This window comes from Denticeps clupeoides, chromosome 1, assembly GCF_900700375.1.
Source record: "Denticeps clupeoides chromosome 1, fDenClu1.1, whole genome shotgun sequence".
NCBI classification, from domain to species: Eukaryota; Metazoa; Chordata; class Actinopteri; order Clupeiformes; family Denticipitidae; genus Denticeps; species Denticeps clupeoides.
Genome location: NC_041707.1, coordinates 41,253,021 through 41,267,898, shown reverse-complemented (window position 1 = coordinate 41,267,898; position 14,878 = coordinate 41,253,021). Strand labels below are relative to the sequence as shown.

At 49.2% G+C, this 14,878-nt stretch overlaps 1 protein-coding gene across 1 annotated transcript; it reads left to right on the top strand.

Annotated features, from left to right (window-relative positions):
• Positions 1-3,975: 3,975 nt before the first annotated feature.
• sf3b2 (splicing factor 3b, subunit 2) lies at positions 3,976-13,734 on the top strand. The gene is made up of 22 exons (XM_028984963.1): positions 3,976-4,135; positions 4,232-4,278; positions 5,516-5,575; positions 5,649-5,858; positions 5,950-6,012; positions 7,261-7,399; positions 7,596-7,690; positions 7,783-7,891; positions 7,969-8,054; positions 8,142-8,339; positions 8,459-8,578; positions 8,656-8,736; positions 8,819-9,046; positions 9,716-9,865; positions 10,435-10,524; positions 10,631-10,738; positions 10,833-10,940; positions 11,427-11,569; positions 12,069-12,170; positions 12,400-12,499; positions 12,574-12,765; positions 13,512-13,734. Exons 1-22 carry the CDS (start codon positions 4,027-4,029, stop codon positions 13,581-13,583), a joined length of 2,610 nt encoding a protein of 869 aa, XP_028840796.1. The 5' UTR covers positions 3,976-4,026; the 3' UTR covers positions 13,584-13,734.
• Positions 13,735-14,878: the final 1,144 nt, after the last annotated feature.

The window sequence follows — 14,878 nt, the reverse complement described above, 5'->3', positions numbered from 1 at the left end:
CCCCCCCCCCCGAACCTCGTCTTCCCTTGTCCCCGGGAGCTTTTCAGTTTCTTAATACAGCAGAATTGGCATAATTTCCCAGTCCGTTCACAGTCTGTTTTGTTGTTGTTGTTGTCCAGATTAGCGTGTAATGTCACCATGATCCGGAAACCTCCCGACCTGGCAACCCCAGCCTGACCCGCCCCGCTGCTGCCCTACTGACCGGGGAGGGAATCGGGGTTTAAAAAAATTAAAACGCTATTATTATCCATCTAGTAAATTACAGACCTTTTTTAATTATAACCTAAAAACGGTACTGAGCCAGCATATGTAAACGAAGTTAGCTGCATAACGAAGAATAATGTATAAATTGTGCTTAACTGTGCGTTTTTTTTTTACTTTGAAGCCAGGATGGTGCAGGGTATTAATGTACAAAACGGATGCAACACCGCCCTCTGCTGGATCTTTATTTTATAGATTCAAATACGACACAAATCGGTCAACTTGATGAAAGGTGTGTGTGTGTGTGTGTGTGTGTGTGTTTAAATATATGCGTCTGCGTGTGTGTTTATACATATATATGTATGTATGTATGTATGTGTAACAGAGTAGTATGTGGTTAAATTATTTTAAATAATGCAATGACGCCCTCTAGTGGTATCAAGGTACAGTGTAGTAGGAGTTCGCATGAAATTGTTCAAAGCAATTCTGGACACTGAAAGGGTAGGTCACGTTTTGAGAGGTCTGGCATAAACTATGTTTTACTGGGTTATAAGTACACAGAAGCCATTATTTATCATGCAGTTTGGGTAGTGATTCTTGCTCACTATTTTGAGATGATTCCATGACATGTATATCCGTAGTTTTAGGTTGCATGCTAATTTTCTTCTACCCACGCTACCCAGAGAGAGTTATCCAGACCAACCGTAGGCTAATTCCCACCTACTCCACTGTACCTTGCATGTATTACAGAAAATAAAAAGGGAATTTGTGAACCACCCGGCTGTCCAAGTGTCTAATGGTGTGCGTGGAACCGGTAGAATGGTGCTGCGGAGGTGAACCCGTCACATATGTGTGTTTATTTATATTTATATATGTGTGTACATATACGTGTGTGTATATATGTATATGTATATGCATGTGCGTGTGTATTTATACATATATATGTATGTATGTATGTATGTTTATATATATGAATATGTGTGTGTATATTCATATATGTATTTGTGTGTGTGTGTATACATATATGTGTGTAGTATGTGTGTTTACATACAGTTGAAACCAAAAGTTTCCATACACTGTATAAAAAGACATATAACTTACTGTCTGATATTAAATCATACAAAACCCTTTCAGTTTTAGGTCCCAAAATAATTTCTATTTCCTAAATGTCAAAATAATGAGTGACAGAATTTTTTAGAGATTTGTTTATTACTTTCTTCAAATTTAAAAGTTTACATGTACTAAGGTTACTATGCCTTTAGACTATTTGGGAAAGCACAGATGATGATGTCATGGCTTTGGGAGCATCTGAATGGTTAATTGACACCAACTGAGTGTATTGGAGGCACACCTGTTGATGTATTTAAAGGCACACCTCAACCCCCTGCTGCCTTTTGTGACACCATGGGAAAGTCTAAAAGAAATCAGCCAAGACCTCCACAAGACTGGTTCATCCTTGGGAGCAATTTCCAGATGCCTGAAGGTGCCATGTTCATCTGTTCAAACAATTATACGCAAGTATGAACAACATGGGAATGTCCATCATACCGCTCAGGAGGAAGACTGCTCCTGAGTCCAAGAGATGAACGTGCTCTGGTGCGGAATGCGCTTATCAATCCCAGAACAAAAGCAAAAGACCATGTGAAGATGGTAGTAGCCTGGTGGGTAACACACTCGCCTATGAACCAGAAGACCCGGGTTCAAATCCCACTTACTACCATTGTGTCCCTGAGCAAGACACTTAACCCTAAATTGCTCCAGGGAGACTGTCCCTGTAAAATACTGATTGTAAGTCGCTCTGGATAAGGGTGTCTGATAAATGCTGTAAATGTAAGATGCTGGCTGAAGATGCTGGTAAGAGTGTATCACAGTGAAACGAGTCCTGTACCAGCATGCGCTGATAAGCTGCTCAGCGAGAAAAAGCCATTACTCCAAAAGCGACATAAAAAGCCAGATTACACCTTGCAAATACACACAGGGACAAATTTCTGGAGACATGTCCTGTGGTCTGACAAAACGAAAATGTAACTGTTTGGCCATAATGACCATCGTCATATTTGGTGGAAAAAGGGGGAAGCCTTCAAGCCTGAAAACACCGTCCCAACTGTGAACTGGGTGTTTTGCTGCAGGAGGGGCTGGTGCACTTCACAAAATAGATGGAAAACTCATGAAGAAAGAACAGTATGTTGAAATATTGAAGCAGCATCTCAAGACATCAGCCAGGAAGTTAAAGCCTGGGCACAAATGGGTCTTCCAAATGGACAATGTCCATTAGCAAACTGCAAAATTAGTTACAAAGCGGCTTAAGGACAATAAAGTCAATGTTCTGGAGTGGCAAAGCCCTGATCTCAATCCCATAGAAAATTAGTGGTCTGAGCTGAATAGACGTGTGCGAGCAAGACGACCTACAAACCTGACTCAATTACACCAGTTCTGTCGGGAGGAATGGGCCACGATTCCATTAAACTGTTGTGAGAAGCTTGTGGAAGGAAACCCAAAGCGTTTGCGTCAAGTCATTCAATTTAAAGGCAATTCTACCAATTATGAAAGCAAATGTGTGTAAACTTTTGACTTTGAAAAAAAAAAAAATCTCTAAAAACTCACACATTATTTGGACCTTTACCAAATAGAAATTATTTGGGGAATCCGAACGGGCCTAAAACAAAAAGGGTTTTGCATGATTTAATATCAGAAAGAAATAAAAAAAAAAAAGTTATATGTCTTTTTATATAGTGTGTGTGTGTGTGTGTGTGTGTGTGTGTGTGTGAGACCAGTTATAGAGAAATGTGTAGAAATGTATCAGTACTGAATTCTCACAACAAATATGCAGATTTTGCATACACGCAAATCCCCTGCAAATGTTTATTTTCATATAGAGGATTGATAGATAGATGCTGTTGGATGAAGTGCATATTGTGGACGGATGCTCATGATAATTTTATACATGAGAGTTTTGCTATTTAAATGTAAAGGGATTTTGTGTAAGTTGTGCATAACCTGTACACTTTACTGTTAATACATTGATTACTGTCCTTATTTATGGTTAAAATCAGTTTATTGTGGGTTCTGCTTACTTCACTATACTATATTCACTTCACGATATTCTTTATGTTTTCTTATTGTCTTTTTAATTTATTGTAATGTATGCCTTAATGCGATTGTGTATTGTCTACACTGTCCATGATGCTCTGGATAAGGGCGCCTGGTAAATGCTGTACATTTACATGTATACATCATGTTGCTGGAAAGTCTCCAATTGCCGGAACCAAACTTCTTGTGTGTACACACATGGCCAATAAATACGATTCTGATTCTGATATATGAATAAAAAAATTAACCTGCAAATATATATATATATATATACACACACACACACATTTGTATCATTATGTATCATTTTTGTATCTTCTATGTATCATGTTCTATGTTCTGTCTACGTGGAGGTAAGAGTAAGAATTTAATTGTGCTCTGTACACTGTACTTTGTACATATGACAATAAACTTCAACCTAAACAGAAAAGTTCTACTTTTCTCCTATAGAGAAGACTTGTATAGTATATACGTTTTAGTTAGTATGGTTTAGTTTAGTGTGCATATACGTATATATTTTTCTTTTATTATTGCACTATGGGGGGTCTGTGTGAAACATTATTTCAATACACGGTGTTCTGTGTATATACTGACAATAAACCAATCTTGAATCTATTCATCCCGAACAGCAGGCGGCGCTGTGACCACGTGGGTTTAGCGAGCCGCCGACTTCCGCTTTCTCCCGCCGTCTTTCGACGCTCGTTGTTTGTGCGGCGCAACGTACCGAGACCCGACATGGCGATCGACGGACCTCCAGGAACCGAGTCCGGACCCGGCGACCTGAACGCATGGAGCGTCCCGGAGCTGCAGGCCCGCCTGGCCGAGATCGGAGCCCCGGTGATGGGTGAGGAACGCCGCCGGTCGCCGTTCCCTCGCGTTGAAAACCCGGAGTATAATCGAGCCTACGGGGGTTAAAATGTCCGCGTTTTGTTGTGTCCAGGGCCGCGGGAGGAGCTGGTCGACCGGCTGAAGGGGTACATGATGCAGGTAAAAAGCTCCGACCGCCTCGGTTCCTCGTTTCCAGCGATCAGCAGCAAAGCGGCGTGTTTTTAACACGACTCTGCGTCACTGTTCCTTCCAGCTGTAGGGAGTCTGGCGGCGCGCTGTTCGGTCATCCTACCGGCGTCTAATATAAAAAATAATAATAAAATCCTCTTCAATAACACATTCATCATAGACTGGATATGCAGGGCCCATCAAATCCGTTTTATTATTCCCTACATTCGGCTTTTCCCGTTTTTACTCTTCCGAAGGCCACGTTTCCAACGTTCCACGTTTTAAAACTGTGATTTGTGGAGTGTGATTATCCAGAGCGACTTACAATCAGTAGTTACAGGGACAGTCCCCCTGGAGCAAGTCAGGGTTAAGTGTCTTGCTCAGGGACACGATGGTAGTAAGTGGGATTTGAACCTGGGTCTCCTGGTTCATAGGCGAGCGTCTTAACCACTAATAATAAATAAATAATAAAGTGAAGTGATTGTCACATGTGATACACAGCAGCACAGCACACGGTGCACACAGTGAAATTTGTCCTCTGCATTTAACCCATCACCCTGAGTGAGCAGTGGGCAGCCATGACCGGCGCCCGGGGAGCAGTGTGTGGGGACGGTGCTTTGCTCAGTGGATCGGGATTCGAACCGGCAACCTTCTGATTACGGGGTCGCTTCCTTAACCGCTAGGCCACTAGGCTACTACCACCCTTAATGTAGCGTAAGTGTGGAACCGGCCTTCTCGCCATCTTATGAAGAAACACGGCCAGAAACGCCAGTTATACACAATCTTGCATTTTTACAGTGGATCCAGTTTTATTCGTCTGATTCCGCGATTCCGTCCGCGTCTAATGCAACTTACCTGCAGAATGTTTTTTTTTTTTTTACTTTACTTTACTTTTTTTACTTTTACAGCATTTATCAGACGCCCTTATCCAGAGCGACTTACAATCAGTAGTTACAGGGACAGTCCCCCCCTGGAGCAATTTAGGGTTAAGTGTCTTGCTCAGGGACACAATGGTAATAAGGGGGATTCGAACCCGGGTCTTCTGGTTCATAGGCGAGTGTGTTACCCACTAGGCTACTACCACCACTGCGAATGCTTTACTCTTTGCATCTTACGTAACTGTAACTCATCATTGTCGAACCCGATTGCACAAGGGGCCAGAACAGAACCGAAGCAGTGCATTGTGGGAAGTGTAGTTTGTGTGTAATTTGTGGTTGTGTGCTCGTAGACCGGGATTATCCTGACGAAGCCCATCCTGCAGGGGGAGGACCCGCCCCTGACCACGCAGGTCAGTCCCGTTCCGGAAGCAGCCCGGACGTCCCTCGGCGTCCACGTCTCACACGCGCTTTCTGTCTTTGCAGATGCCAGGCATCCCGCCCATGCCACCCATGCCCGCCATGCCTCTGCCCCCCGGCATGGGCATGCTGCAGGCGATGAACATGATGGGCGGGCCGCCGCCCGGCGTGCACATGGGCATGGAGCCGCCGGGCCTCCCGCCCGGCATGTCGCAGGAAGACCAGCTGCAGATGGCGCAGCAGCGGGCGGCCATGATGATGCAGCACGACGACCCGGTCCGAAATGCACTTTACACCCTCGCCAAACGTACTTGTGGTGTGTGACTGCGACGCGTGAATAAACTTTCCTTTGCTGTGCCTACAACAGGGTGAAAGTCACTCCATGGAGGATCAGATGAAGGAGCAGGAGCTTCTGGAGCAGCAGAAACGGGTGAGGTTGACGCAGAGGCTTTCCACAATTCTGATTCTTGAAATGCTTTTTTAAAAACTATTATTACATTGTCCCTCCCTCATTCTCACCAGTATGCACTTCAGATTTCCTTAAATTTATAGTCTACACCTTTTCAAAAAGGTATTGTAATAATGAAATTAAGTCTATTTAGATGTAAAGGTCCCCTATTATGATTTTTTCTATTTTATTTTTTGCTTTTATATCGGTCTTGTTGGCCCCCTAATTCTGCATCTGAAGTGTCGTTCTGGGCAGTTGTGGCCTAGCGGTTTAGGAAGCGGCCCCGTAATCAGAAGGTTGCCGGTTCGAATCCCGAGCTGCCAAGGTGCCACTGAGGTGCCACTGAGCAAAGCACCGTCCCCACACGGCTGCCCACTGCTCACTCAGGGTGATGGGTTAAATGCAGAGGACACATTTCACTGTGTGCACCGTGTGCTGTGCTGCTGTGTATCACATGTGACAATCACTTCACTTAAAATTCAGTCTCGGTGCAGCGAGTCCCTTAATGCTATGCCCCAGGATGCGATTTTTCGGTGTCTGTAGCTTTAAATGCTAATGAGGAGGAGAGAGGCGGGACGAGGAGGAGAGAGGTCTATAGTTGGTTGAGCGGGAACTGACGTCAATACCAACCACAGTGTTTGGTAAAGACAGGAAGTCGTGTCTGCGTTTTTCCAGAAACAAAAAAGTCCCGTCTAGTGTGACAAATTTTTGGGCTAATTTATAATCACCGAGCAACTGCAATGCTTCACACATTTGGAAGCCATGACGGTTGGTGGAGATAATGTTTTTGGGGTGGGGCGGGAAATGGGGGGTAACCTTTCCCATTATGACATCATAAGGGGACAAATTCCAGATCAGACCATCTGAACGGCGAAACAGAACGACCAAAACACTCTTTACACCCATCACCATTTCTAGCCGGGGAGAACTCGTATTAATGTTCAATCATCTCACATTTTCATAATAGAGGACCTTTAAATGCATTGTAAATTCACAAGATGTCCATAAATGCATTTTTCGTCATCATACTCCAGATTGGGCGATGCTAGGTACCTGTGGAGCTGGAGCTGTTTTTTTTTTGTTTTTTTTTTTACACTTGATTTGATTAAATTATTTATTTTTTGCTCTACGCCGCTTTGACTTTAATTTCCAGCCTTCTTAATGTGACCTCTCCCCATCAACAATGACTCCTCGACTCCGTTTTCACCCCAAACTCTCTCTGTTTCCCAGGCCGCTGTGCTGCTGGAGCACGAGCGACAGCAGGAGATGGTGGCCAAGATGCATCAGGGTGGCCCCGCCCCTCGGGGGCCGGACCCCGGCCCGCGGGCCACCCTCCTGCCCCCCATGCCCAATCTCAGTCCCATGAGAGGTCAGTGGCTCCGGGTCCTCGGGCTCCAGCTTGTTCAGTTCCGTGGATACATGGATGATACAGCTGTTTATAGATTATAGATCGTTTTGAATGGTTTATGCCAGTAGAAACCGAGGATCCATGTAGCACGTGGTTCTAACGCCTCCATTTGTACAGTGTGTGTGGAGGCCGCAGTAATTTCCTTTCCATCCTGCAGCCATGACACCTAGTGGTCCAGCCCCGCCAGGAATCTCCATGCTTCCTCAGTCCAGACAACGGGTTCCCCCTCCCCCTGGAGAAGATATCAGAGAGGTACGTGGGATGAGAAGAAGAAAAAACCTGAAATTCACACCCGCTTGCCCGTACGTCTGAAGTTGTAACGCTCGCCTCTTTCTCCGGGCTAGGCGTGGCCGGGGTACGAGGTGGGCATCGGCCCCAAGATTCCGCAGGCTCTGGAGAAGATCCTGCAGCAGAAGGAGATGAGACAGGAGCAGCTGATCACTGTCCCGGGAGGTCAGGCTCCCTTGTTTCACCACATCGCCAAGTTGCGTGGAACTGAATTCACCTTCGAACCGTCTTTTCTTCTGTAGAGGACGATCAGGACGACGCTGGTCTAGATGGCACCTCAGCCCTGTCTGATCCAGAGGACCATGAAGCGGGCTTCTCCAAGAAAGATGTATGTTTTGACCCTAATCTTAAGACGGTTGTTTTTTGTGTTCATGTCCCACGCCGTCTTGGTTTATCGTTGCTCGTGACCTTCCAGAAAAACCGCAGGCGCAGGAACCGGAAGAAGAAGAAGAACAAGAACAAGGCGGAGGAGGAGGAGAGCCAGGAGGGAGCCGAGAAGAAGGGTGAGAGCGAGAAGCTGGCAGCGGAGGTGGAGATCGAGTACGTGACCGAGGAGCCGGAGATCTACGACCCCAACTTCATCATATTCAAAAGGATCTTCGAGACCTTCAAGGTAGGACTCGCGAGGCTCTGCTGCCTGGAGGTCCGGTCGGTTCCCGGTGGTCCCCCGTGCTTTGTGAGCCGGGAACCGGTAGTTTCGGTCGAGTTGGTTTTAACACTGCGAACGTGCAGCTCACAGATGACGTGAAGAAGGAGAAGGAGAAGGAACCGGAGAAGTCGGACAAGCCGGACATCATCATCTTCAAGAAGAAGGGGTTCGAGGAAGAGAAGAAGGATGACGACAGTGACGAGGTACGGTGATCGCCCGTGGTTTGGACTGGTCATTGCTGGCAGGCTGCGGCTCTGCTACGTCTCCTTCTCGTCCACAGGAAACCAGGACCGACGTGCCGAAGCTCTCGAAGAAGAAGCTCCGCCGGATGAACCGCCTGACCGTGGCGGAGCTCAAGCAGGTATCTGCCACGGTTCCATGGAACCTGTCGGTGTTTTTAACTGGTACTAGCTTGTTTGACCTTCGACCCCATGCGCCGGCAGCTGGTGGCCCGCCCGGACGTGGTGGAGATGCACGACGTGACCGCGCAGGAGCCCAAGCTGCTGGTGCACCTGAAGGCCACGCGCAATACGGTGCCCGTGCCGCGCCACTGGTGCTTCAAGAGGAAGTACCTGCAGGGCAAGAGGGGCATCGAGAAGCCGCCGTTCGAGCTGCCCGAGTTCATCAAAAGGACGGGCATCCAGGAGATGAGGGAGGCGCTGCAGGAGAAGGTGAGGAGGCGGGTTCTGGCCCGGCACTCCGGGTGGTGGTAGCCTGCCGCGCAGGAACCAGAGGACCCAGGTTCAAACCCCGCTTACCACCATCGTGTCCCTGGGCAAGACTCCAGGGGGGGACTGTCCCTGTAACTACTGACTAAGTCGCTCTGGATAAGGGCGTCTGGTAAATGCTGTAAATGGGTAAAAAATGCGGTTTTTTTTTTTTTTTTTTTTATGGCGTTACCTTGTGAAATTGGCGATTTTTGGCCCTGTTGACTTGCTGTAGTTGAGGCTGGGGGGCTTCATATGAAAGTTACGTGTCATTATTATTATTACATGGGGCAGTGGTGGCCTAGCGGTTAAGGAAGCGGCCCCATAATCAGAAGGTTGCCGGTTCGAATCCCGATCCGACAAGGTCCCGTGCCCACACGCTGCTCCCCGGGCGCCTATCATGGTGCCCACTGTTCACCAAGGGTGATGGTTACTAAAACTAAAAGAACACACGGGCCCACCTGTTTGAAAACTTATTTAACCATCACCCTTGGTGGGCAGCCATGATGGGCGCCCGGGGAGCAGCGTGTGGGGACAGGGACCTCAGTGGCACCTTGGATGTTCAGGATTTGAACCAGCAACCTTTTGGTTGGAACGGTTTGTGTCAGGACTGGTGTGTTGTGTGTGTTGTAGGAGGACGCCAAGACCATGAAGACCAAAATGAGGGAGAAGGTCCGGCCGAAGATGGGCAAGATCGACATCGACTACCAGAAGCTGCACGACGCCTTCTTCAAGTGGCAGGTCAAGCCCAAGCTCACCATCCACGGAGACCTGTACTACGAGGTACTAGAACACCCCACGCGCCGCGATGTTCGTTCACACCCCGCTGTTTTTATGATCTCTGTCGCTGATTAATATCGAGGGGCGAGAACCAAAAATCGACACGTTTCTTTAAACGTGGACGACTGTGTAGGCCGTTTCTTTGTGAGACCAAACGTTTTTAATTATTCAGTGAAACGTGCGCATCTTCGCTTTCCAAATTCTCAGCCAATGGCTGTTTATTAAAATCGCCCGGAAGGAGGGGTGGTCTCGACTCGTACCGAACGCTACTGAACAGAACCACATGACTGGAGAATAGAGAATTGTGTGTGGATGTCGGTGTAGCCGATTGATTAACGGACGCGTCTTGATACGTGCCACCAGCCTCCTGCTTCGTTTTCAAACGCTGCGGCTTTTGCCTAAATTGGTTAAGTGCACGTATAATCGTCGGGGCAACAGCCAATCCAAACGTCCTCCTGGTTTAACAAGAACAGAAGGTCTAGTTCCTGTACTGACGTTTTAGTTCTCCTGCAGCAACAATTTTTTAAAAAATTCTGTCTATTTATTGTGGACTATTTGACCTCGTCTCACAGGGTAAAGAGTTTGAGACGCGTCTGAAGGAGAAGAAGCCGGGCGACCTCTCGGACGAGCTGCGCATCGCTCTGGGCATGCCCACCGGCCCCGTGAGTGGCTCCGCCCACAGTCCTGGATGAATTGCGGGGTTTTTTTGGTGACCGTTCGGGGTCAAGATTGGCTGACTCCGACTCTCTCTCTTCTCGATCCTTGCAGAACTCCCACAAGGTTCCTCCTCCGTGGCTCATCGCCATGCAGCGCTACGGCCCCCCGCCCTCCTACCCCAACCTGAAGATCCCGGGCCTGAACGCCCCCATTCCTGAGGTCGGTCGCCCCAAATCTCTCACGCTGTCATTGTTTTTAATGAGCTTTTTCCCCCAAGGGCGGTGTGTAAAAGATCCAAACGCTCTCCCCTCAGAACTGCTCTTTTGGGTACCACGCTGGCGGCTGGGGGAAGCCCCCGGTGGACGAGACCGGGAAGCCGCTCTATGGGGACGTCTTTGGCACCAACTCCATCGATTTCCAGGTCAGTGTGCGGTAATGATGTCATTGGCGGGAGCAGCAGGGACATCCGCGTAATCCAATTTGGAGATATTAAGAGCGCCGGCGTATTAGTGACATGGTAAAGTGTGAGTAAGCGCCCACGATTGACCCGTTGACCTCTGCGTAGGGAAGCTTACGATCAGTAGTGACGGGGACGGTGCCCACAGGAAGTGGGGTTTGAACCCGGGTCTTCTGGCGTGTTACTCACTACTAGGCCACTACCACCCAGACTCTGTATGTGGTAATAAAATGGATGATGGGCCCGTAGTCGGAAGGTTGCCGGTTCGAATCCCGATCCGCCGAGGTGCCACTGAGCAAAGCGCTGCTCCCCGGACACCAAGGGTGACTGTTAAATACAGGGGACACGTGTCACCGCGTGCTGTGACGTTTAATCGTGGCATGAAAACGTAGGAATATTGAGGTCGAGAAACAGGAAGCGGTTAAATATGCCGGTCGTGGCCCCTTGCAGGCGAAGGCGGAGGAGGAAGAGGTGGACCGGACTCCGTGGGGAGAGCTGGAGCAGTCCGACGAAGAGTCGTCCGAGGAGGAGGAAGAGGAGGAGAGCGAGGAGGAGAAGCCGGACGAGTCTGGGTTCTTCACGCCTGCGGACAGGTACCCACGCGTACATCCGGAACGCTGGCTTGTGTCTCCGGCCGCTTTTATTAGGCACATTTTAGCCATACGGTGCTGATGTGAAGATGTCCAGTTCAAGACGCTTCCAGATAATGTGGGCGCGGCACTGATTGGGTGTTGGGCCTGTGTTGGTCCACCACCCAAAAAGGTCCAACCTGCAGCTACCCCGTGGTTATAACCTGGTCATTGATGAAGGCCCAGAATGTTCTGGACATAGGGCAGTGGTGGCCTAGCGGTTAAGGAAGCTGCCCCGTAATCTGATTAGCCGAGGTGCCACTGAGCAAAGCACCGTCCCCACGCCTGTCATGGTGCCCACTGCTCACCAAGGGTGACTCTTAAATACACATTTCACTGTGTGCACCGTGTGCTGTGCTGCTGTGTATCACTTCACTTCATTTAAACATCTAGACTGTAGCCCACACACACGGGGTGGAGGGCATGAACACTTACTGCAGCTTTTCTTCTGTCTGTCTCGCAGTGGGTTGATCACACCTGGCGGCTTCTCCTCGGTCCCTGCTGGCATGGAGACGCCGGAGCTCATAGAGCTGAGGAAGAAGAAGATCGAGGAGGCCATGGACGGGTGAGTGTTCAGTGCTCCCTCTGCGGAGACAGACCAGTTGCCGGTTCGAATCCCGAACCACCAGAATGCCACCGAGGAAGGTGCCGCCACATGGGCGCCTGTCATGGCTGCCCGCTGATCAGGTGGTTGGTTACTGTTAGTCCCCCACATTTATCAGTGCGTGGATGATTAAAAGTGTGTTGTGGAGGGAAGTGTGTACAGCAGTTCATGTGTGTGTGTGTGTGTGCAGGAACGAGACTCCTCAGCTCTTCACCGTGTTGCCAGAGAGGAGGGCAGCAGCCGTGGGCGCGGCCATGATGGCGTCCACGCACGTCTACGATGTCTCCGGGGTAACGAACCGCGCCTCGGGCTTTCACCCTTTAACACGATGCAGTCGTATGACCGTCATGTGACCGTCCCACAGGCCATGGCCGGGCGTAAGGCGGGCGGCGGCCAGGACTCCCAGGGCGTGGAGGTGGCGCTGGCCCCGGAGGAGCTGGAGCTGGACCCCATGGCGATGACGCAGAAGTACGAGGAGCACGTCCGCGAGCAGCAGGCCCAGGTGGAGAAGGAGGACTTCAGCGACATGGTGGCCGAGCACGCGGCCAAGCAGAAGGTGAAGACCCTCGTACTTCATCAGATACTTCACAGATATTTATTCTGAACGGTTTATTACGTTTATGAAAATTATTCTTCAGTCCTGCTAACATTTCACAAAATTGGTCTGGGTAATTTCGGAAAAGGCCACAGATTCCATTCACGTGTCGTCATGTAAACTCTATCATCCCTTCACCGCTTCTCACTTCTGGAACAACTTCTAGCTCGGGTTTTAGATGACCCCGCCCCTTTAAAATGACCTTACGAATGTTATTTTTAAATCCTCACAATCATGGTCCCGTATCGAGCTCTTAATCTACGTTCCCGGCCCTAATAATAATTTGGGGCAGTGGTGGCCTAGCGGTTAAGGAAGCGGCCCCGTAATCAGAAGGTTGCCGAGGTGCCACTGAGCAAAGCACCGTCCCCACACACTGCTCCCCGGCTGCCCACTGCTCACTCAGGGTGATGGGATAAATGCAGAGGACACATTTCACTGTGTGCACCGTGTGCTGTGCTGCTGTGTATCACATGTGACAATCACTTCACTTTTTAAAACTTTTAATAAAAATACACGGCGTGATTTTAGAATTTTGGTGTTCGGTTTCACGCGTCGATTCACTGACTTGACTGCTTAACGCAGCCTTCGCTCTTTTCATCGCTCGTCCGCACGCGTATTCGGTGCGAACTCGAGTGCAACTTCCTGTTCCTGGAGGTGTGGTGCTTCACACTCTTTCTAACTGTGTGTGTGTGTGTTCCGCCCCGCAGCAGAAGAAGAGGAAGGCCCAGCCCCAGGACACCCGCAGCGGAGCCAAGAAGTACAAAGAGTTCAAGTTCTAGACCCGTCGCTGTACGCTAGCGTGTCCTTGGTGTCTCTGTAAGGACGTGCGGCTTTCTTTCTTTTTGTCGGTTTTAAATGAACGTTCAGAACACAGTTTTACTTTCCATGCTTTATCGCTCTGTTTTTGTAAATAAACCTTGTTGAACATTTTCTGGCCTTTTTTTTTTTTTGTGTGTTCTATTGTTCCTACAAACTCTGCTTCCAGCACCCGTGGTCGTGTAAAATGCGTGCATGAGCACGGTAACATCCTGCAGCGACCACTAGAGGGGGCTGCGAATCTGTCTAGGTCTCGCTCACCGCAGGACGAGTCCACCATGACCCCTTTTTTTCGTGAAGAGCTTCATGGGCGTGGCACACCATCCCCCGCCCCATTCGCTATCAAGTCACGTCGGGCATGGCTGGTGGGAAGACCGTTGTCCCAGAGTTCTGCTGCGTTTTGACGTTGAAGAAGCCCCTTCACCACCCTGACCCCGCCCCGGGCGAGGTGGAACCCCGTCGTGCGTCATTAGCACCTTATCAGCCACTGAGGTCACACGCCGCCAGCTAATCAGCACTCTTAAATATAGACTCAAACCACGCCCACTGTTCTAGCTGGGGGTCCCCATCATGACCGGTTAACCCTCCCAACAACAAACCGCCATGGGAAAAAGGAATGGACTTCCTGGATTATTATTCTTTCTCGTTAGGATCCTGATGCTTAAGATTGTATTCATAGTTGGGGGTCCTAGTGAACCAGAACTGATCACTTCATCCATGGTAACATGGAAGCACTTAGTAAGTTGCTCTGGATCAGGGCGTCTGCCAAACACCGTAAAACGTAAATATTTCCTTCCCAGGCGCTATTTTGGCTTTCACCGCTCTATCATTATATCGGAGATATAAATGTTTATGGTGATTAGACTCCTGAGAGTGACGAAAATTTCTAAATATCAGTGCTGTGGCTGTAAGAGTTCCACTTTTATTCCTCCGGTCAGGGTCATGTGGTCACTGGAATAAAGACCACGGACTTGTTGGCCTCAGTCCTTCTGCAGCCACCGCCGCACTCCGACTGTCCTCGGTGACGCGGCCGAGAGGGCCGGATCAAGCGCTCGAATCCCCGCAGGCGGTGACGCGGGGGCCCTGCTGCTGGTGACACGGGTCGGGTGGTGGCGGACGCCGCCAACGATGCAGATTTTACACGCGGGCCCGAGCCGGCAGGGGAGGAGGCCGTGAGCGCGACAATTTGCAAGTCGAGTGACGACGCCGATGAATCCCGGGTTTAATGGGCCCCGTCTGGCCATATTAGCTGCTTTTA

Excerpts from the sequence above, each read along its gene's own strand:
- sf3b2 (XM_028984963.1), top strand. The coding sequence starts at position 4,027 with ATGGCGATCGACGGACCTCCAGGAACCGAGTCCGGACCCGGCGACCTG. Across the intron at positions 8,055-8,141 it reads CGGGCTTCTCCAAGAAAGAT|AAAAACCGCAGGCGCAGGAA; the intron begins GTATGTTTTGAC and ends GTGACCTTCCAG. Across the intron at positions 8,579-8,655 it reads AGGATGACGACAGTGACGAG|GAAACCAGGACCGACGTGCC; the intron begins GTACGGTGATCG and ends TCTCGTCCACAG.